The 22,216-nt window shown below is 39.9% G+C and overlaps 1 protein-coding gene across 1 annotated transcript in view; it reads left to right on the top strand.

The window, feature by feature from the left end:
- The window catches only part of adamts10 (ADAM metallopeptidase with thrombospondin type 1 motif, 10), a 33,771-nt gene that overhangs the window by 9,714 nt on the left and 1,841 nt on the right, over positions 1 to 22,216 (top strand). Inside the window, exons 3-24 of the mRNA XM_056772242.1 lie at positions 84 to 430; positions 1,706 to 1,865; positions 2,102 to 2,304; positions 2,780 to 2,863; positions 4,064 to 4,209; positions 5,023 to 5,066; positions 5,157 to 5,262; positions 6,747 to 6,893; positions 7,451 to 7,592; positions 8,998 to 9,105; positions 9,337 to 9,482; positions 10,396 to 10,459; positions 10,999 to 11,101; positions 14,962 to 15,095; positions 16,362 to 16,485; positions 19,401 to 19,481; positions 19,715 to 19,878; positions 20,159 to 20,285; positions 20,754 to 20,883; positions 21,085 to 21,289; positions 21,369 to 21,545; positions 21,713 to 21,872. Coding sequence (XP_056628220.1) covers positions 84 to 430; positions 1,706 to 1,865; positions 2,102 to 2,304; positions 2,780 to 2,863; positions 4,064 to 4,209; positions 5,023 to 5,066; positions 5,157 to 5,262; positions 6,747 to 6,893; positions 7,451 to 7,592; positions 8,998 to 9,105; positions 9,337 to 9,482; positions 10,396 to 10,459; positions 10,999 to 11,101; positions 14,962 to 15,095; positions 16,362 to 16,485; positions 19,401 to 19,481; positions 19,715 to 19,878; positions 20,159 to 20,285; positions 20,754 to 20,883; positions 21,085 to 21,289; positions 21,369 to 21,545; positions 21,713 to 21,872 — 3,102 coding nt within the window. The remainder of the gene's footprint in view (positions 1 to 83; positions 431 to 1,705; positions 1,866 to 2,101; positions 2,305 to 2,779; positions 2,864 to 4,063; positions 4,210 to 5,022; positions 5,067 to 5,156; positions 5,263 to 6,746; positions 6,894 to 7,450; positions 7,593 to 8,997; positions 9,106 to 9,336; positions 9,483 to 10,395; positions 10,460 to 10,998; positions 11,102 to 14,961; positions 15,096 to 16,361; positions 16,486 to 19,400; positions 19,482 to 19,714; positions 19,879 to 20,158; positions 20,286 to 20,753; positions 20,884 to 21,084; positions 21,290 to 21,368; positions 21,546 to 21,712; positions 21,873 to 22,216) is intronic.

Raw genomic sequence — 22,216 nt, 5'->3', positions numbered from 1 at the left:
TTATGGTTATGGTTACAACTTTATATATTGCCACAGCGTTGCGTCCTACTTACGTCTCAATGACCCTTTATCTGTTTCCACAGCTGAGTTTCTGTCCACTTTGGGCCAATATGAGATTGCCATTCCAGTGCGAGTGGGACCAGATGGGGAACCGATGTCAAAAGACCAGACCTCTCATGAACACGGCCGACATCGGCGAAGCGCAGAAGATACACAGAAGATCTACTATCAGCTGTCAACGCCGAGCGCTGACCTCCTCCTCAACCTCACACTACAGGGAGGACTGCTCTCACGGGAGTTCCGCGTGGAATACTGGAAAAAAGGCCATGTGGCCTGGAGCCATCCATACCTGCCCAACTGCCACTACGTGGGTCACCTGCAGCACCAGCCTCACTCGAGTTCTGTGGCTCTTAGCAACTGTAACGGCCTTGTGAGTTCCATTGTCGTTGTCTCTCAGAGGATGTATTTTACAAGTATATTGACCCATCCTCAGCCCCGATGATAGAGTGCAGACTTCATATCAGTCTACAAACATGTTTTTTATTTAAGATGAGGGAAATATACATGTAGTATGGATGTGGTAAAATTACATTTTTTAGAGCTGACTTGAGCTGACAGTTGATACATCAACTGTGTGATGTAGTGAGGTCCAGACAGTGAAGAATACATTGTAAGACTACACCAACAACACACATCAAACATATACACAAAGGATTTCCATTTATTTATACAGACTTTTAGATATTCAACCAATGAAATCCCAAATGTTGCGATAATGACATATGATACATCATAATCTCCTTCTTTCCACACTTGACTAAGCTGTTACGGCACTCATTGAGATCTGAAATGGGCAGCTGTATGATGTCTGTCTGTCTCAGCTGGTTTAAAGCTTGCTTCCAAAAACAGGTGTTTTGGAGCCTAATGAAGGATTAAGTTTAAAGCAGCATGCGGTGGCACGCTCATTATTTGCCTGTGGTTGTAAGGCACCTGCGTAAATAGATTACAGAGTCATACTTATTTATCTTGACCCTTTCAATATTCTCATTTGGTCCTGAATCCTGTTGTATTGGGTGATCTGACTGTCGCGCATCAAAGATGCTAATACTTCAAACCATTTATACAACTGCTTCGATTCATGGTTTTGGCAGCATGCTTGATATTTCATCCATTTGGGTCAATTAGGTCTGCGCTAACACGAGGAAATACAGTGGAAGATTAAGTTTGCTCATGAAGGCGGTAAAAGGCTCCCAGGTTAATTACTGATGGTCAGAGTAGCATGACTTAATTCAGCAGGGAATGCCCAGTGTGTTCACAAGAGCATCACTGAGCACATTAAAGGATTATGCGGGCTTTGAAAAGTGTGCCTGTAAGAGATGAAAAGAGAAAACAATGAAACATGCTAAGACTCTTTGGCCATTAGCCATAAGGTCTTATTTCATCCAGGATTATTACACGCAGTGTTTGATTCAGTGGGAGCTCATTATTGTCAAGTGGCTGCTCTAATGATAGCAAGATTCGATTATCTTGTAACCTGTCCATCATGCAAAATCAGATCGTCCAGGGAGGCCAGGGATCAAGAACCCCCAACTGTTAAGTTCTTTCACATGCAAACAAAAGCTCTTTGCGTACCTCGGTGTGGAGCCCTTCATGTATATCTAGAGGCGACGGGAAACGCTAATCCATGTTTTTTTGGGTTTTATAGCAAGGAGTGATTGTGGCTGGTGGCGAGGAATACCTTATCGAACCTCTGGTTTCTGCTAAAAACTTTACCAATGAGGACGGCAGCGAAGGACGCCCTCATGTGGTGTACAAACGGTCATCTCTGAGGTACCAGAACATGGACCAGTCCTGTGGAATCATTGGTGAGAGTATTAAAAATAAATACTGTATCTTGCTTAAAAATTAACATGCAGTTCTATGTTTCAAACGTGGTTTGCGACAAAGAGTCAAAAGATTTGGATTTCTGCTATAAAAAGCTTGAAGCCGTTTGGAAGTGTCAAACGATAACAATAAACAAAGATGTTTGAACATATTGTTAATTGCTAAACTATGACATTTTGTCAATAACTGTGGTTATATGTTTAAAACATCTGAACAGATGAGAAGCCCGGTAAGATCTATGGATGGTGGCAAAGACCAATAAAGCCGTCACCCAATCAGATGGGGCGAGGCCAGTTACCACTGAAGCGTTCGGTCAGCCGAGAGCGCTACGTTGAAACCCTGGTGGTTGCCGACAAGATGATGGTCAGCTATCACGGCCGCCGTGATATTGAGCAGTACATTCTGGCTGTTATGAATATTGTAAGTTTCAAACCTCCTTGTTTTTCTTTCCCGGGGTGATGACATCTTTATGGCAGTTTGGGGAATGGATGTCAACAGTTGACATCAGCTGGCTCATCACAATTCAGTGTGCAATGTAAAATTGTCTTTGGAGTACGATTGACCCCCTTCAGGTCATTTGAGTTGGCTCACCAGCTAATGATTATATAAAAACCAGTTGTCTGAGCAAGTGTCTTTAGTAAGAATCCACATTACTTTGTGCAATTTATAATCCCCATGGGCGATTTGTGGTGTTGCTACAAATTGTTTCACACCTGTGGTATGTGTTTAATGAACAGTTTACCTCACCTTACAGCCAAATGCAGCAGTGAGCACTTGTTTTATAGCGGACTGTAAAACTTCTATCTTAACAGTAAACAGCAGTATAACAAAAGTCTAAAAACAGGTATTTGGCTTGTTTTTTAAGACTGTTTTTTCTTGTTTCTCTGGAGGTCAGGTTGCCAAACTGTTCCAGGATTCTAGCCTGGGGAACGCAGTGAACATCGTTGTGACCAGACTTATTTTACTTATGGAAGACCAGGTACTCTTTATGTAGTACACATGCACACAGCCTTGGTCTGGTTTATTTCACCTGTCAAAGAGTTCCTTGTTTATTAATTTCTAGGCTAAAGTGTCGATCCTAGTCTGAGCCAGTTGAGACAGTCCACACAAGTTTGCACTGTTAGCTCTGCTGGGTGAGTCTGGTGAAAGTCGGCCATGAGTGCTCTTATTGTCGATTGTAACCTCTCGTATTGCCACGTACAGGATACTACATTTTTTAAAAATAAAAAATAAAGCAAACCAAATCTTAGGGCAGGTGGTAAATGTACACTGTACCGACACTGTTCTCACCACCAGCCGATGTGTGTCCGGGCCACCACCTATGACGACACTACACGGGGGAGTTGGCTTCCTCAGCGGGGTCTCTGGAACACACAGACAGAGTCAAGACCTCAAACGGTCTCCTACAGACGACACGGAGGGCAGGGGAAGGATCAGAATAGGTTTGCGGTGCGTTTAATGGGCCATTAATGATCCCAAATCGCAGACAGCTAAAAATAAATCCCCCTGTAATTTGTTCCGCATAATGTCATTTGACAAATGATGGGAGACCGGTCATTAGGAGCAGCATTAGCTGTGTTGAGATAACCGCAGTCAGGCACGCGGAGGTTTCGTGGAACCGAACGTGGTTCGTTTCCAAATTAGAACACCCAATTCTCCTCCTGAAGCAGAGGAAACCTGGAAAGTTAGGATTTTACGTATTGGATTGTGGGATTTAACTGTGCCAGTGTGTGCATTCCTGAGTTATAAGGGTGATGGTGCTGTGGTCACCGGGGTGCTGAATGCCCGGCAGTCACAGTGGTACAGAAAAACACTTTCACTTTAAGGAATAGTTCAATAATCATTTATTCACCCTCATGTCATTTCAAACCTGTATGACCTTCTTCTGTGTTACACAAAAGAAGATATTTTGAAGAACGCTGGTAACCCAAAAACACTGGATCCCATTGACTTTCATTGCGAGGACCACTAAGACATTTCTCAAAATATCTTCTTTCGTATCGCACAGAACAATTTCTTTATTTGATCAAGCTGAGTTGATTTTTTTATTTAAAAATAGAAATGTAATCAATCAATTCTCAATCTATATTAAATGTGTATGTACTCAGCTGGTCAAATAATACACACTGCAGTATCTGAATGTACTGAATGTCAATACAATCTTTTCTGTTCTTATCAGCCCACACTAGAGGTAACCCATCACGCAGGGAAATCTTTAGACAATTTCTGCAAGTGGCAAAAATCCATCTTGCACCGGAACGGCCATGGCAATGCCATTCCCGACAATGGAATCGCTCACCACGATACAGCAGTTCTCATTACTAGGTTGGTTTATATTAGACTTCTGTTAACACTGTGAACTCAAAGTATGCTTTGTGGTTCTCAAACTTCTACTTTCTGCATGTGAGCGTAACCAAACTGTGTGAATGGTCTTGTATTTAACATTTCAAACAGGATTTACAATCCTTCTTCTGTTTGTGTGACCAACTGTATGTCTAGGGGTTCCCTGCTCCATCTGTTTACTATTCATCTGTTCATTGGCCTAAAAATGGTTGAAGACTAATGTTATTACTTTTAAACGCCATAAGACCTAACACACAAACAGCTGTCTAAAAATGAATGGGACTCCATTGGTCTATGTCTAGGAAATGGGCCACAGTCTAAAATAGTGTTTACAAGTGACAGGAAAAGGGCAACATCTTTGCAATAACTAACATGGTGTTTGGAAGGACTGGCGATTTATGTTACAGCTTTCATCTACACCGCTTCATTGCTGTTACATTTAGATGCTTTATAAGTGACTTACAGTGCATTAAAGTAGGCTATACATTGGATAAGTTTGTGTGCCCTGGGAAACCCATGATCAAACCTTTTAGAAAGAAAGTGACAATGAGGGAGAGATATAACGTTAGTCTGGGAAGTGTTGAGTCTTTCATAGAAAGCTTTTATCGCAGGGTATGTGTGCATTTCCTTTCATTGTCTTCACTGTCATATCAGGACAATATCCAGCAGAACTGTCTCGTTGCTCTCTAGTATGTAAACAAACACGTGCCTTTGTGTGTGTGTGTGTGCCGTCGAAGCAGTTCATTCACACTGACAAATCCTTGTTCAAAGATTTCCATTATGTTTGTTTTCCAGATATGACATCTGCATATACAAGAACAAACCTTGTGGAACTCTTGGTAAGACATCCATTCATTGGCCTGTCAATCTGCATATGTAAATTATAGCATATGTTATAACACAATAGCGTTTGTGTGTGTTCACATAAGGTCTGGCACCTGTTGGCGGTATGTGTGAACCGGAGAGAAGTTGCAGCATCAACGAAGACATTGGTCTGGCCACTGCTTTCACCATTGCACATGAAATTGGACACACGTGAGTGTCTTTCCTCATTCTCTGTTTTGTTTCTCTGTTCATGCTCGTCTTTTTTCCTGCAATTTGGTGATTGATGCTTTTTGCGTTGGGTTAAGACCCTTAAACATTTCACTACAGTTAAATCAAGCAGACGTCTATATTTACACAGTACATTCTAATGAATAAAAGGGCTTCATCCGTGTTTACATATGCTCAAAAAGCGCCCTGAAATGTCAGTGCCACCTGCTTATGTCTTCAGTCAACACTTTTGAACTCACACATTTGACATTTGATCTCTACCCTGTGCAGTCCATTAAATCCAGCTTTGGGTTACCTTCAGAATTTAACCCGGCGCCCCATTGCCAGCCTTTACATACGAATAATGCTCATCACCTACAACTACACTAATATTTTCTCTCTTTCTTGCAAGATATTTTTATCATCTAAGTGGAGCAAGTGACGACAGACCCGAATGACTCCAGGCACTAGGCATTTCTTTGGTGGTTTCTTGCACTCCGAGAAATTGAAGTGTTGTTTTACTTGGTGGTCCACCATTTCACTCACTTTGTGCATTTCATTCATGCATATGCCTGGCCGATATAGCGCACGTATCATTCCTCAAACTTCCTAAATATTTCCATGAAAGGCAATTTTGATGTTTTGTTAGTGGAAAAGTGTATTGTGCTATCATTGGGAGATCTCAGCTCTGTTTGTGCTGGGTCACCGACCATTCTGTTGCTTTAGCTACGCTCTCAGGTCTCCAAACTGTTTTCATAGGTGGTGAAGTCATTAGTGGTCTGGTTTTAATGGTTTGTACAGGTACCTTTGAACCGACGACCATCTGACGCTGCCCACTGGGGCTGTCTAGTGTCTAGACAAGGGGGCATATGTTTGTGTGAGATACTGATGAGTTTGTGTGTGCGCACATACTGCAACATTACAGAGGGGTGAAATCACTAAACAGTTCACATACAGTTACTAACGCACAAAAACCTGCACACTGTTCATTAACCACCCACAATCCAGCTGAGATTAGTTTACCCCAAAATAAAAAATCTGTCATTATTTATTCATTCTTAACTTGTTCAAAACCCGTATGTGACTTTTTTCAGCACAACAGAAATAAGGATATTTTGAGAAATGTCTCAGTGGTTTTGTGTCCACACACAGTGGCAGACAATAGGGTCCAGTGATGTTTGGTTGCCAATATTATTATTTTGAATAAAGTCATACAGGTTTGGAAAGACATGAGGGTGAGTAAATGATAAAAGATTTTTCTTTTTTTGGCTAACTATCCCTTAGCTTTTCTCATAAATTAAATGCTTATTTAGATCTGTGCTTTATTTACAAAACTCAGCTCTGTCTGACTGGTGGGATTAACACTGTGGTACAGTAATACCGCGCAGGGAAAGTAAATCAGGAAGAGTAGAATTATTACATGTTTTTTTATTTTTCCAGACTGGAGCCGTCTCACAATTCCATAAAATCATTCATCTTTTTCACAGATTCGGAATGAATCATGATGGTGTTGGCAATGCTTGTGGGGTGCGCAGTCAGGAGACCGCAAAACTCATGGCCGCCCACATCACAATGAAGACCAACCCCTTCGTCTGGTCTGCCTGCAGCCGTGATTACATCACCAACTTCCTCGAGTGCGTCTGTTTCCCGGTTCTGACATCTATATTTCCACTTGGATGCACTGTAAAAGCTGCATTGAGCGTGATATATAGATTATAACTTTATTTCGTTGTCACAAAGGTTCAGTATTAGAGCACTCACTTATAAAATGTATTGATATTTAGGCATTTTTAGCTGATACAGTATCTCTTTACAAATTGACGATTTGCAAATGTGCTCATTCAGCCTAGTGTCACTTACAACACAGATGCTGCTGTCAAAGAAAAATGCACATTTTATTGTTTTATTAAAATGTTAAAGTTATTTTAAATATATTCATTTTGTGGGTATTTTATTTGATATGATCATTTATCCCCTTTGCCGTTTAAAAGAATGTCGTTCAGCCAGTAATTTAATCCATGTTATATGCCAGTGCCCTAAAAACAGGTGGTCAAGCAGGTTTTGATGGCTACTCAAGCTTTTGGGAAACCATCAGCTGATCCATCAATTTTTAATCTTAGTGTTAGTAGCCCTAACATTTAATCAATTTGCTTTCACAAATCCTGACATACCTCTATTATGTTTTTGTCAGCTCTGGAATGGGTTCCTGCCTGAACAATGTGCCTGCCAAGCAGGAGTTTTTGTACCCCACCACAGCACCTGGCCAAGTTTATGACGCTGATGAGCAGTGCCGCTTCCAGTATGGAGTGAAGTCTCGTCAGTGTAAATACGGGGTACTTGCCTTACTCAGTGACAACCATTGTTTCCTAAAGTGTCTTTTACTATTTTTGATGCATATAACAAAACTGCACATAACCTCGTATAACAATGTTTTTTGGAGAAGGCACCATGATAATGCCATGTATCTTTGTGAAGATACAAGACCGTGGTTGTGGATTAGAAAGCATGTTTATGTAATACTGTACATGCACATTTTATATCGACTGTACGAAACACCAATTTGAACAAAACCATCATATTGCAAGATTCATTGCAAGATATAGTTCACCCAAAAATAAAGATTCTTTTATCATTTACTCGCCCTCTGTCATTTTCTTCTGCAGAACACAAAAGAAGATATTTGAAGAATGTTGGTAACCAAACAACGGCCCATTTACTTCTATTGTACGGACACAAATCCAATGCAAGTCGATGGGTACCGCCATTGTTTGGTTCGTCAAAATGTCTTCTCTTGTGTTCTACAGAAGAAAAAAGTCATTTAGCTTTACAGGTCGTGTCTTTATATAGAAAAAATCTGTTGCTGGCTGAGGTCCTATCCAACTTACATTTATATTCCCATAGTAAATCATTTTGCCTCTCTCTAAATGTGCACCAGATGGTCACTCTACCTTTCGCTGACTGTAACATTCCATTTTTTCCTCCCCCTTTACACTTCAGACTGCTGGCGTTCTGCCATTTTTGTCCAAAACCACAAGATGGTCAAAAATGTTACATTTCGCTGGATTGTGACTTTGTGCTTTGCCAGCTGTGTTTGACCTTTCCACCTCAAAAGACTCACAGATGATTTTTAAAGCAGGCGGTGTGTAAAGTGTACCATACCTGCTCTTAAAGAGTTGAGCCTTCTGTATTGTCTGCAAGATTTCAGAGCAGGAAGAATGAACATCTGGAGGAGGATAATACACTTTAGTTTGGCTCTTACTGTAACTATGTAGTCTAATAAAACAGGAAGTTGTTGGCTAAGAGAAGTGTGTTCTTTCAGTAAGACTGACAGACAAAAGCCTGAGAACATCTTATAATTAGAATTTGGGCTTAAGAAACATTAATTGTGTTTGTAAAAGTCCTATGGTATCAAAATGGTATGGTAATGCCCTGTTTTTAAGCAAAAAACGTTTTGATTTTAGACAAAAACCATGATATTATTACTCAATAAATAATTATTGGCGTTAATTCTGACTGCCTAATGCTAAAATGTGTTGATAAAACACCATTGCAACCTCTATATTCTCTTTCAGTACGTTAAAGCAAAAGCATATTTAGGTTGAGAAAGTTGATTGGCACGTTTTATTAAGCGTCAAAGACTTGTTTCACTTTCACAGCTTCAGTGTTTATTTAAAGTCTGTTTATGTTCCATTGCCAGGAGTCGATTTCTTTAGTGTGTGTGTGTGTGTTTGTGTTCAGGAAGTGTGCAGTGAGCTGTGGTGCATGAGTAAAGGGAATCGCTGCATCACCAGTAGCATTCCAGCAGCCGAGGGCACCATCTGTCAGACCAGCACTATTGAAAAAGGGGTAAGCGCTGAGAATCCTGGGAGCAGGCCAGAAATGCTAGAACACTGCTATATCCAGGCTCAGGAAATAGCAGTCTGGCAGTCTGAAAGATAAAGCTTTTTTTGGCTTGATAAGCAGATAACATTTATTTTGCTTGATAATGAAGTCTGCAACTCTCAAAATTGAATTTTATATGAAGTTTCGCAAAAAAAAAATTGTGTTGACCCGTTGTCAACATTTCTATTTCTTTAGTGGTGCTATAAGAGAGTATGTGTGCCATATGGAACTCGTCCTGAAGGTGTGGATGGCGGGTGGGGCCACTGGTCTCCATGGGAGGAGTGTAGTCGCACCTGCGGGGGCGGAGTCTCATCCTCCATTCGCCATTGTGACAGCCCTAGGTGGGTCAAGGTCTTGTGTTTGATAGAATCTGATTGGGTTGTTAGCCTTTGTTAGCCTAGTTCTACTTCATGCAGTGCAGACCAATCGGTGTGTGACATCACAGAACCGTGAGAGCTTGAAAGCATACAAAGTCGTCTTCTCTGGAATCGGTGATGTCACATGGCAATTGGTTTTTCAATTGGTGTTGAACAAGCCCAATATCTGTGTGTAAATATCTGTGTGTAATAATCTCTTGTCAGTGCAATGTAATAAGTCAAAAATATTTTTTTTACAATTAATGCAAATAGATATTGACATTGGACAAGATTAACATATGGTAAACTTTATGGATGATATTTAATTTTGCCCAGAAAAATTCAAGTCATTTTAGCAATTTTACAACATATTGGTGTATTTTTATATTTGGTCGATACCAATATTTTATTTATAAGCCAATATTAGCCGATAATATCTTAGTGCCGATAATATCCTGCATCGCTAGTAAATCTTTGGACAATCCATGTTTGGTTTTGTTTTTAATGTTATAAATTGTCCGTTTTGAATATCATTGTTCTATTCACTGGCAAATTCTTGCAAATCCCGCCCATTTGAGAGTTCACCCAATCAGGACTAAATGACATTGATTGAAACAGTCTTCTGTTTTTCCATAGCAAATAGCGCTTTTTATGCCGTTATAGCCTCCGGTATGAATCTCTTTTAGCAACCGCCTTTGTGTAATTGATTTAATCATTCATGATGTTCTTACTTTCAGCCCTAATTGAACTCTATGAACCTAATCTGAAGACATGCCAGAGAAAATCGGAAAAACTAAAAGATAGACAGGCAGACAGAAGATGTCTGGCTGAAATGAATTTAAGCAGAAGTGATTGTGTAATTTTGAGTTGCATTCAGATGGTTTTCATGCTTATGCAGGCCAACGGTTGGGGGAAAGTATTGTCTGGGAGAGAGGAAGCGTTTCAGATCCTGCAACATTGATGTAAGTTTCAAAGGCACATTTTAATTGTTTGTTATAGAAGACAATTTTAGTGCAGATGCTCACAGAGTATATTATCATCTAGCACCCGCAAGTTGTAAGTAGCAAATGTTTGTTTTTAGATTCTGCTCCACAAACTCTAATCTAAAAAGTGGTTAGGGGAACCACTTTTAGTGCTATAAAGCACCATATCTTGGTGCTTCAGTGGTTCTTCAGAGGTTCTACTGAGGTGCCATATAGCACCGTTTCCGTATAAAGAACCCATAAATGGTTCTTCAACAGTTCTATATAGCACCTCATCCCAAAGAACCTCTGAAGTACCATTGAAGCATTAAAATCTGGTTCTGTATAACACTTAAAGTGGTTGCCCAATGATTGCGGTCCAAGAACCACTTTAAGTGCTATATAGCACTATTTTTTTTGAGTGTATTTAAATTTGACCTGCAGTCTGGTGGTTTTCTCTGAAGGAAGATAATGACTGAAGAAGTTATGCTCCAACAGATTGTTAGACAGACTGAATTATGTGTTTGTTTATGGGTTAGGAGTGCTCGGCCGGATCCCAGGACTTTCGAGAGATTCAGTGCTCCGATTTTGACAGCGTTCCTTTTCGGGGAAAATATTACACATGGAAACCATACCGAGGGGGTAAGTGAAGGAATTATGTAAATTAGTATTTGTTTTTAGACGTGATGTTGTGTTGTTTTGGAATCACATGGATCAATAAAGGAGAATTATATTAGAATCTTCTGCACATTTCCATAGTGACCACATCCATCAAGCTATATAAAATACTAAGAACGTGAAAAGTAAATAGATAGTCCTTTATAGAACATACTGTATAGCGCTACTGTCCAGGTACTAAATTGAACTCTTAATCTCTCAGTATCCTTTCCCTCTGTCATACATTTACAAATGTTTAGTGAATTTTGGGCTCTTGGGAGTGATTTAGATATCTAACATGGACCACCATGCTCCGGAGATATAGATAATGATAGAGAAAGAGAATGCAGGCGATGGTCTGGCATCCATATGCTGGGCTCTGGGCTGCCAACTCTCTTTATGAGTTCAAAGCCGGCCGTCAGGGACGTAACTGCCTTTAATCTGTCCCCTAAATAACATAATGACTTAAAGAGATAAACCCACTGCAGACTAGCCACAAGTGCTGCTTTCATCAAGACAGCTGATTTTACAATGGAAATCCCTTACGGCTGTTAAATATCTGAGTCTGTCATAAGTTTGGATAGCAGATAGACCCTAGACCAGCATCTCCTCTTTATGTGTGTACCTCATTATCTTATTGCATTTTGTGTTGCCTGCTTCATATTGTCTTTCTGTGTGGGCCTGCATTACTTCTTACCATCCCAAAAAATCTTGCGCCATGTTTTTATGAAGAGTATAGGTGCCACAATATACTGGTATTGACAATAACCGTGATATTAAAAACCATAATATTGATATCGTGTTAGTACCACACCAATGATAATACTTTTTAGTTATTTACCACCCATTTGAAATGTTTAAACTCTCTCTCTTTGCCTCACTGCATTCATATTTAAAGTGTGATTAATTGGTCAAAAGAAAGAGAACACAAAAGAACTTAAAGATGACGGATTGCATTACTTTTTTATTTTCATTTCATTTTTAATCAATAGGTATCACGATAATATTGTTAAACTGAAATCTTTGGCAACAATAACCGTATAATGAAAATCTGATATCACGACGAGTTAATTCGTTAATAATATCTTAAATGGTGTCCAACATGCACAGCACACGCATTGCATTGTGGGATACTGTGTTTAATGCAAGGTTAACTCTAAAAAACAACATGTTGAATTCTATGTAAGCGGACCTGCGGTGTATGTGGAAAGAAATAGTTTATTCTAAGGTAATAAAAACATAACACTTCATTATGTAAACTCTTTATACACCTCTGAATACATAGTCATGTATGTACCCGTAGGACACATTTTTTTTTTAACCTATAATTCATTTTCGTAGTAAAAGTAAGTATAACAATATACAGCATTTAACAAAGTAGACACTTTCCTCCACTTTTAAAGCCTGTCTATTGAAAAAAACTCATACTCAAACTCTCATGAACCCCATACACTCCAGTGAATCCCTAGCCACCTACTTAAAAAATATACCTCTGTCCTGCCAGAGCAAAGCCTCATGGGACCTGTAGTTTTCCATCGTAAGATAGCTTTCATGTTTTCACAAGCACCATGGACCTTATCAGATTAGTCCAACACCAACAGAAAATTGGCATCGAAGGAACCTGCAACCTTTCATTGGCAGCTCAAAAACTGCCCTCCTTAGGTTTATAAATGTTGTGGAAGCGTTATTGTTTTGCATGTAGACTTTGGTAAATGTTTTGGGTTGGAGCATCATCACTGCAAAACAAAAAGGGGAACAGGTTCAGACCTAATGGCCTTTCAAGCATAATATTAAAGGAGGCCCATAGAGGGGCCTTGCTGTAGGGGGTCCCAGACAAATTAACTTACTCGTACCAGTATTGGATTAGATTCTTTTAACTCCTTGTTCTCTACCACATGACCAAGAGAAGGCTAAAAATGATGTGGCGTCAGTCTGTGTCTTGGAAAACTGGCCTCATATTTCACAGTATGGATTATAAGACTGTACAGTTCCTTTAGATGGTAGAGCATGTGAAGGTCATGTGTTCGATTTCCCCTCTTCCTCCTCCATCCCATGACTTTTCTTCGCACGTTCTCTTCGTCTCTCAGGGAATGCGCTGAGAACGACTTTTCCCCTCCAACATGCTTTATTTTCTGTTTCTTAAATTTGTAGGGCCGTGACAGAAGAGACAAGGGGAATGAAGCAGATGTGTGTTTGTGTGTGTAGATTTTAATCAGATTCAGCTGCTTGATATCCATAAGCAAGCCAACTGAAATGTGCTTCCCCCATCACTCCCGGGCCCCCCATCCTTGTGCTACCCGTGGATGTATCAGCAGTGGAAGAATAAACTTACATAAACCCCACAAGCTCATTAAAATACCACATGCAGCCATGGGACTCAACGGAGTGTTGGCTGCTGTCCCATAGAGTTAGTATAGTTATAAAGCTCAGTTTGGCTGCGTGTAATACGTTATTCACATCTCCCCATTGTAAGGGGTGCATTAAACAAAGGAGAGAGTTTGTTGTAAGTTAATTAGTTATAACACAGGAAGTGCCAGGTCAACACAAATAATGAGTATTAGAACAGCAGGATTTCTCTGCGTGTGTGTCAAATTGAAAAACAATTCATATCTGTGTCTTATGCAAGATCTTTGTAGCATTTAAACTATAAATGTATATGGGTCAAAGTCGTTAAAATTTACAAAGTGGTTTTATGTCCATAAAAGCACATTAAATGTAAGTAAAATGTCTACTTTATGGTTTTAACTAAGTTTGAAATAATGTTACATTGTCATTCAGTGTAACACAATATTTATGTAAAAGTTCAAACAACATGCTTATTCTGACTTGGACATATTAAAATATAAGAATAAGGGACCATATTACATTTTATTGTGCTTTAAATGAGTAAAAAATACATATTGATGAATGGGCAAAACCTAGGATGGTTGCACATTATAATTTTTTTCAAATGACTACTAATTAGCATTTGGGGTGAACGTAATTACAGTTTTTTTAAATAGTCATAAATTGATTTTTGTTGTAAATATGACTGACAAGATTATTGAACTGGATGACATTTTAAGGGAACAATTTATGATATTTACTTTTGTTCATGCAAAAAAATGCAATTCAATTATCATCAATTTAAAGCAGTATTACACTTTTTATGCTTAAACCCTTTTACATCCTTGACCCACATTAAAGGTATTTGCAGAAGTATTACGCTTATGAAGTTATGAATCAACTTTGTCTCAGATGTTTTTAACAGAATGAGATGCAGTATGACCAGTATTATGAAACAACAACAAGAAGAATGCGTAATCTCTCTGTCTTTCCAAAACCTTTTAGGTTCAGATTCTCTTTTTTTCAGAAAATGTATCACTGCACTTTTTAAATTCTTAAATCAAGTTGACAAGCACTTTTTTATATCATTGGTTGGATATTTGTAAAACTGAGTGAAATAAAGGGTGATTAATAAAAATGATATATGGAAGAAAAAAAATCACGAAATATAGAGATATGAAGTTTCGTAAGGACTGCAACTTTTCGAAGAATTGGAGAGAAATGTCTGACTTTTCTATCTTGTCAAACCATAGTAGAAACATTGTTGATGCTTTTCTTTTACATTTTCCATTTGTTCTCTGTTTAATCCCACTGCCTGTTAAACTATTTAAAAAAGCTCTCCATCGTGATTCCGTTGCATTTCCTGCAGAAACAACATGTTGCGCTTCATTCTGTGACTTTTTTACTTTCATCTCTGTTAGTGTCTTCCAGGCCAGCTCTTGTTCTCCGTTTTCACCTCATGTTTCTAACTAAACGGCACGTGTTTGTTGTGGTGTGATGTTTTGCACGTTTGGCCGCAGGTGGGGTGAAGTCATGCTCGCTGAACTGCCTGGCAGAGGGCTATAACTTCTACACTGAGCGCGCTCCAGCTGTGGTGGACGGTACGCCCTGCAGAGACGACTCTCTGGACGTGTGTGTTAATGGAGAGTGTAAGGTGAGTCACGTGCGTGCATTTATGAACCGAACGTTTCTTCAGATGGATTGGAACCGTCTGCCTGAGTAAAAGATAGAAACCGTTTAATAAGTTATATTTCTGCTTTTGTGATTGAAACGCACGTTTCTAAAATATACACAGAGCTGAATGAATGTCAAATGGAATGAATATGTTAACAGCGTCAAACACATATAATTGATCTCATACGCTAGAGAGTTAACTTTCCTATCCCCTGATGTTCTGCGTGTGCTCTCTTGGACCGAGTTGGACTGCTTTATCCCTGTACTCTCGTCCAGACCGAAGGTTCTGTTTATCAACAGTTCAGCCCAGAGTTCTGCTCTGCTCTGAATGCCGCGAGAACTCGATGACCCTCCAAATCCATCTGTCGGCAGTACAGGCAGCTGAACATGATCACGGTGCTTCGCCTTCCCTCCCTCCTTGCCTTCCACTCTTACTCTTTCTTTATTTCTTTCCTTCTCTCCGTTTCTACTTTTGCTTTTCTTTCTTACTCCCTATTTATCTTTTTATGGTGTATATGTAAACCAAAGATCAGCAGGGGCAAACATCTAAGTCGTGTTTGTGGTTTAGCATCCAAACCAAATGGCCACTGACTTGCACTGTTTTTGGGAGAAAATAGGTCAAACATGTGCAGGTTATGGAATCTAGGCCAGGTCAACAAAACTCTTTGGGGCTTTAGTGGGACTTTTCTGTGAAGTTGCACAGCTCTGGATTTGGAAGGTCTCGTAGTTTCAAGGGAGTACGTTTTGTGTTGCCTGGGTTTTTTTGCACCAAAAATGTTTGTTCACCAAAGATTACAATCATCATTTAGTTATAATTGACTTTGTTATCATTTACTTACCCTCGTGACGTTAAACACTGAATTGCAAGACGTTGGGCAGTCTTTGTCGCCATTTACTTTCATTGCATTTGTCCTTTGGAGATGGAGACTTGAGTCTGTCAGCTGCTTAAATTCTTCCTAACCTCTTTTGTATAACACTGAAGAAAGTCATTTGGGTTTTAACAAGAAAAATACATCATTTCATTCAGTTTTTCAAAATGCCTTTTCACTCCTAATATTTAAGTGACACTATTCATCAAAAATGATGGCTGAAACGTACTGCTTGTAAATATCCCTCGAAAAAAAAGGTGTCCTTTGCACAGTGGTTTTGTGTCGGTATATTTGCAGTTCTTTGAACAATGAAATATCTGCTCTTTTTTTCTTGTTCATTGATTGACCTCCGACCCCTCTATTTACCTATTTTGCAGCACGTGGGCTGTGACCGGATCCTTGGCTCGGATGTTCGGGAAGATCGATGTCGCGTTTGTGGAGGAGACGGGAGCAGCTGTGAGGTCATCGAGGGGGTGTTCAATGACTCCTTGTCAGAAGGAGGTACTGAGGGTGTGCACTTTGTTTTGGACTTGAAGGATTTGTATCAATGTGTGCAAAACAAACATGTTGGAAATGATCACTACGTTTCCAAAGACGGTTCTGTTTTATTTCAACAGGCTCATGAAAGAACATTTTAGGTGTTCAAATACAGGCCCTCCTAGGGGTTTCAGCTCCCCTCTTGACAGAAGTACAGTTTCTATAGCTGTGGATTCACAGCTGGAGTTAAAATACAATACGCTTGGGTGCTAAAATACTGTTCCCATCAGCTTTGACTGTGTGTACAGGTTCAAACACAATTCCTTCATTGATGGCTGAAAATTTCAAGCTGCACCATGACCTGATCTGAAAGCACATGCAAATAAACATTGCCAACTGCAGACTCAACTCAGTTTTACTCACAAGAAGAATATAATTTAGTCTGTCGACTTTGCTCTTGTTAACTGAAGTAACACAAGCCCTAGTGCCGGAATTGTGTCGCTCCCCGCTAGATCTCATAAATGTTTGTGTGACACGCTTTGAGGTACTGGGAACAGCCTTGGCCGGTTCCCTTGGTGTCTGGGGAAGTATTTTAAGTGTTGGCTCTAACCCAGAAGGCTAATTGATGCTTCTTTGAGTGTCCAGAACATAAGAGAGATGAATGCATCTCTTTAGTGCGGTACACAGACCTTTAATATCCTTGATTAGTCAGCTTTCATGTTCTCTAGTCAAAGCTTCTATAGAACATAAGAAAGCCTTTAAATACACAATCAGAGAATTATGTCATTCGATGAAAAAAGTTAGAAGTTTTCACCCAAAAATGCAAATTTACTCACGTCATTCCAAACCTGACTTACTTTCTTCTGCAAAACACAAAATATATTTTGAAGAACGTTGTTGAAGGGATAGTTCACCCAAAAAGGATAATTTGCCATTGTTAACTAATCCTCAGGTTGTTCCAAGCCTGTATACATTTCTTTGTTCTACTGAACACAACGGAAGATATTTGGAAGAATGTCGTAGAAGGTAAAACAAATTCTATGGTGGTCAATGGCGGATGAGATCTGTTTGGTTACCGACATTCTTCCAATTATCTTCCTTTGTGTTTAGCAGAACAAAGAAATGTATACAGGTTTGAAACTTAAATATTGACAGAATGTTCATTTTTGGGTGAACTATCCCTTCGACCAAAAAACACTGGTGCCATTGACTATCACTGTATGCACACAAAACAACGGAGACATTTCTCAAGATATCTTATTTGTGTTCCACAGAAGAAAAAGTCATTTATAGGTTTTGAATGAAATGTGGGTGAATCATTGATGACATCATTTTTATTTTTGTGTGAACTACCTATTTAAATGCTTTAGGAGTTGTGATGAACCTTGCACCTCAAGACGTGTGTAGATGACAAAGACTTAGCTTTGAGAGGCTGTTTCAGAACAATGTGTATTATGACTTGTGTAGTAAAAAATAACGCTACAGTTCAGATACAGCATATGTTGGAGAGTTTCCTTGCTGTTGAGGGGTGCTCAGGGACCCCAGCGGTTCTCAACGGTGTTTTATAATTACCTGCTCACATGCAAGGACTCTCTTGAAACCTGTAAATCCTGGAACACAGAATATTGGCCATGAAATCCTCCATTTTCATGTTAAACATACAGACAACCCATTATTAAAGGAAAAGTTCACCCTAAAAACTATTCCTTTAAATTTGTTAGCTGATATGAAGGTTTTAAGGGTAATAGAAATACATTGCAGGTATAAAGTATGTGTGCGTATTTGTCTGTAATGTAGTACTTTGCTAGTTTTAACATCTGATGTAATTAAGATTTTAATGGAAAAATAGTCACAAAATCATTTTAATGTACTGTGGCCATTGTTTCCAGTTACACCAGTCTCAGGTGTATTCATTTATTCGAGGTTTCCAGTCACCCACTTTGACTGATTGAATATACAGGACTGCTATTAAAGGGTCATGACATGACACTGAATTGTTCAAAGGATTTTCGGGAGACAGCAGTGTTTACATACGGGCCGCAGGTTTTCTGTGGGTGCGGTGCAGTCTGCTGGATCTGTGCTGGGTTAAGGGTTATTCTCAGATTCAGGAAGCCCTTGTGGGCCACTCCCTGGGCCGGCAGCGGTGAACATTGACCGCAGTGGCTAGCCGAAGCAGAGACGACGGTTATTCTTGGCTTTATCCTTGTTTGTGAGTTCAAGGTTTATAAAGGCATAAATGCAAGCTAAACAACTTAAAGTAACAACACTCATGTATTTTTTAAATGTGCTCAAGAATATTTTCGGGATTTAAAATGAGCAGTTAAGTGTCAAAAACGAGTGGAAATTTACTTGGGTGAGTAAATAAAATGGTCAGTGGAAGTATGGAGTCAGCAAGTTCAATGCACAGTAACAAGCTCTACACAAATATCGAAAGGAAAACATAATATCAAATATTTAAATAGTTATAGATATCAATTATTATAGTTTATAAATAACAAATACAGTTTTAAGGTCAGTAATCTTATTATTTTTCATTGCCATGTGTAGGAAAATTTATTTTTTAAACACAAAATCTCTCTCCCTTTCTATGTATGTGTGTTAAGTACTCCAGCATTCAGCATAAATGCAAAAGGCAGGGGGTCACTATGGGATTTACGGTCAATGTCTTCACCACATGGTCTCAGTTAACAGCAGAGCCTCTCTCAGTGATATGACTGAATTGAAATAAGTTTAGCTCTTTCTATTTTACCTTCTGATCAGATTCTGGAGTTGTTTGTAGGCCTGCGGTGGAATCTGGCTTTAAGCACAATATGTGTTGGGCAGCATAATGTAGAGACGTTGCCCAAGAATTCAGTCGGAATTTCAGATCAAGTCACACTCATCCACAAAGTGCATGGTTCTGCTGTTATGAATAAATGTGTGTGTGTACTCTCTCGTAGGTTATGAAGAAGTGGTCAGAATTCCCAAAGGATCTGTGTTTATACACATCCAGGAGCTCAACATTTCTCTCAATTACTTGGGTGAGACGATTTTTCATGGTGTTGCCTCAAAAATGAGGCTTTGCACTGCAAAAAATATCCGCTCAAAATGTATTAGTGACTTGCATCCACATTTTTAGTCTCAATTGAGGTTGCATAATTGTAGGAATTGTGGCAACAGTCTTTTCAGCAGGCATTTGTAAAATCCTTTTTCAATGTTTTCTTGTCCTAATGTTGTCGAAAAGTAGCATTAACCCTTTCTGTGCCCACTGCAGTGTTGAAGAGCAAAGGGGATCAGTACTTTATCAACGGCAAGCTGACCATCGACACGCCACGCCGCTTTGACATCGCAGGGACCACCTTCTACTACCGCCGTCCCACCAATGAACCGGAGACCCTGGAAGCACTTGGGCCCACAAACATGACCCTGATTGTTATGGTAACGTTACTGTAGCTCCATGGTGCTGGGTGGTCTGTATATTTGTGCACTGCCTTTATTTGTGCTACAGATCTTGCAGAATTTCGTAAGCTGCTGTGTATTTGGTTTCAAGGGGGAAGTGAACAGCCATTATTTTTGCGCTCTTCACCTTTAAATGCCTTGAAATAGTAAATAGCATGAAATTGTAAATCTTAGTGGGATAATATACAGTTCTGTTTTTAAACTGTTGCTCAACATTTAACATTGAGTTTAATTCTCTGTTGTTTGTGGTATATTGGAGGTCTTGGTCCGTGAGGAGAATCCCGGCATTCATTACCGTTTTAACCCACCCGTCAACAGAGATCTACTGAGCGGTTACGCCTGGCATTATACATCCTGGTCTCACTGCTCTGTGCTGTGTGCAGGAGGTAAATTGTGTATTACAGCTTCAACATCTGATCACAGACACACAAAATTGCACACAAAAATATACACGAATGTGCAAAAGAGATGAATGACCAATAAATTTACACAAACAGGATGTACAATTTGATAGCATGGGAATTGAACACTTGCATGCACTATATACTGAGACCACCACAGAGGATGTTGCTAGCTCTGAAGTCACTTCCTGTCCTTTACTTTCTTTTCCCTTTATTCTTTCTTTTAAGTCTTTTGAACTAATGACCCGAATCCATGTCGCTGATAAGAAACCATTAGGCGCATAACTATTTGCTGTGAAACTTAAGCTTTGTTCCAAACAAAGCTCGCCTACTGTAAAACGGCATTCAGCAATCAGGTTTTTCTCACGTTTATTAATTTAGCAGTCGGTTTTATCCAAAGCGACATAAGAGAGCATCCTAACCATTGTAAGTGACTGCTCTTCTCTGTTTCAGGAGTTCACGTGCAGCAAGTGGTGTGCAAAAAACAAGCTGATCTCTCTGTTGTTTACAACCACTTCTGTGACAAGAAGAACAAGCCCAAAGACAAGAAAAGGATGTGCAACATGGAGCCCTGCCCTCCAACGTGGGTTATGAAACTCCTACATTTTCTCTCTTCCAGTTTTGCATAAATTAAAACGCAGGTTGTCAATGCGATCTTAGACACATCTTAGTTATATCTCATAACAATGTGGTACAACATGGTGACATCACCAGTAGCAGATGATGAATGTATGAAGTATTCATGATGTGTGATGATGATGGGCTTGATGTGTGCGTGTGTCAGGTGGAGGACCGGGGAGTGGTCAGAATGCAGCCGGAGCTGTAACGGAGGACTGCGCACACGGGAGGTCCTGTGTGAGAGGAAGATCTCGGCCTCAGAACAGAAAGTCCTGGATGACTCGGTCTGCGCCACCCCACGTCCTTCCATGACTGAGCCCTGTCACAACCACACCTGCCCCCCAGAGTGGCACGCGCTGAATTGGTCTGAGGTACAGGAACACTAAAGAGAAAGATCTCTCTCTCTCTCTCACTCCCTAAACCTGTCATTGTGTTTCACTCATCTTGCAGTGCACTCCTAACTGTGGTCCAGGTTACCGGTACAGGGTGATTGTATGTAAGAGTGGAGAAAATGGAGAAACACTGCCAGAGGCAGAGTGCCCAAAACAAAGCCGCCCGACCACTAGGGTGCGCTGTAACATACAGCGCTGCCCCCCGCCTCAGTGGGTCACGGGACCCTGGGGAGAGGTAAGACCTTAACAACTGACTTTTCTGTTGTTTAAAGTTCAAGTAATGTTAGATTATGTCTTGATGAGATGTGAATGGCAGGAGTGTTCTTGGTTCCACAAACACTTGCCAAGTTTGTAACCTTTTCGAGTTAAGCCAATGTTCTGTCCCATGTGTTTGCGTTTCAGTGCTCGGCTAAGTGCGCGATGGGTCAAGAAATGCGCTCAGTGCAGTGTCTGACACACACCAGCCAACCGTCCAATGAATGCCCAGAATCACTACGGCCTGCATACATGCAGCAGTGCAAGAGCAATTGTGAATACAGTGGCCCTACAGATAACCCTGAAGGTTAGAGGTTACACACAGACACAAAGAGACGTGTTCTGGGTTCAGATTTACGTTGACCTAAATGCTGTGGTTTGATTATGGTAAGAGTGTTACGGATGTTGAAATCAATCAAACGTGTCTAGATGATATGGCATTTTAATGCATGCACGTGTATTCGTACATGTGTTTTTGGACTAAAAAAGGCAACAAACACTTATTTATCTATCTTTACCTAAGCTTTTAAGAATATTAATTGTCGAATAATCAAACACAAATGCAATAAGTAGTCAATGCAGGCCAAAACTGCATGAAAAATCTGGAATAGTTTACCCAAAAATGGCCCCCGTTGACTTGACAATAGTCAT

This window comes from Triplophysa dalaica, chromosome 18 (assembly GCF_015846415.1).
Source record: "Triplophysa dalaica isolate WHDGS20190420 chromosome 18, ASM1584641v1, whole genome shotgun sequence".
NCBI classification, from domain to species: Eukaryota; Metazoa; Chordata; class Actinopteri; order Cypriniformes; family Nemacheilidae; genus Triplophysa; species Triplophysa dalaica.
Note: the sequence above shows the minus strand (reverse complement) of the source record. Positions and strands in the feature narration are given on the sequence as shown.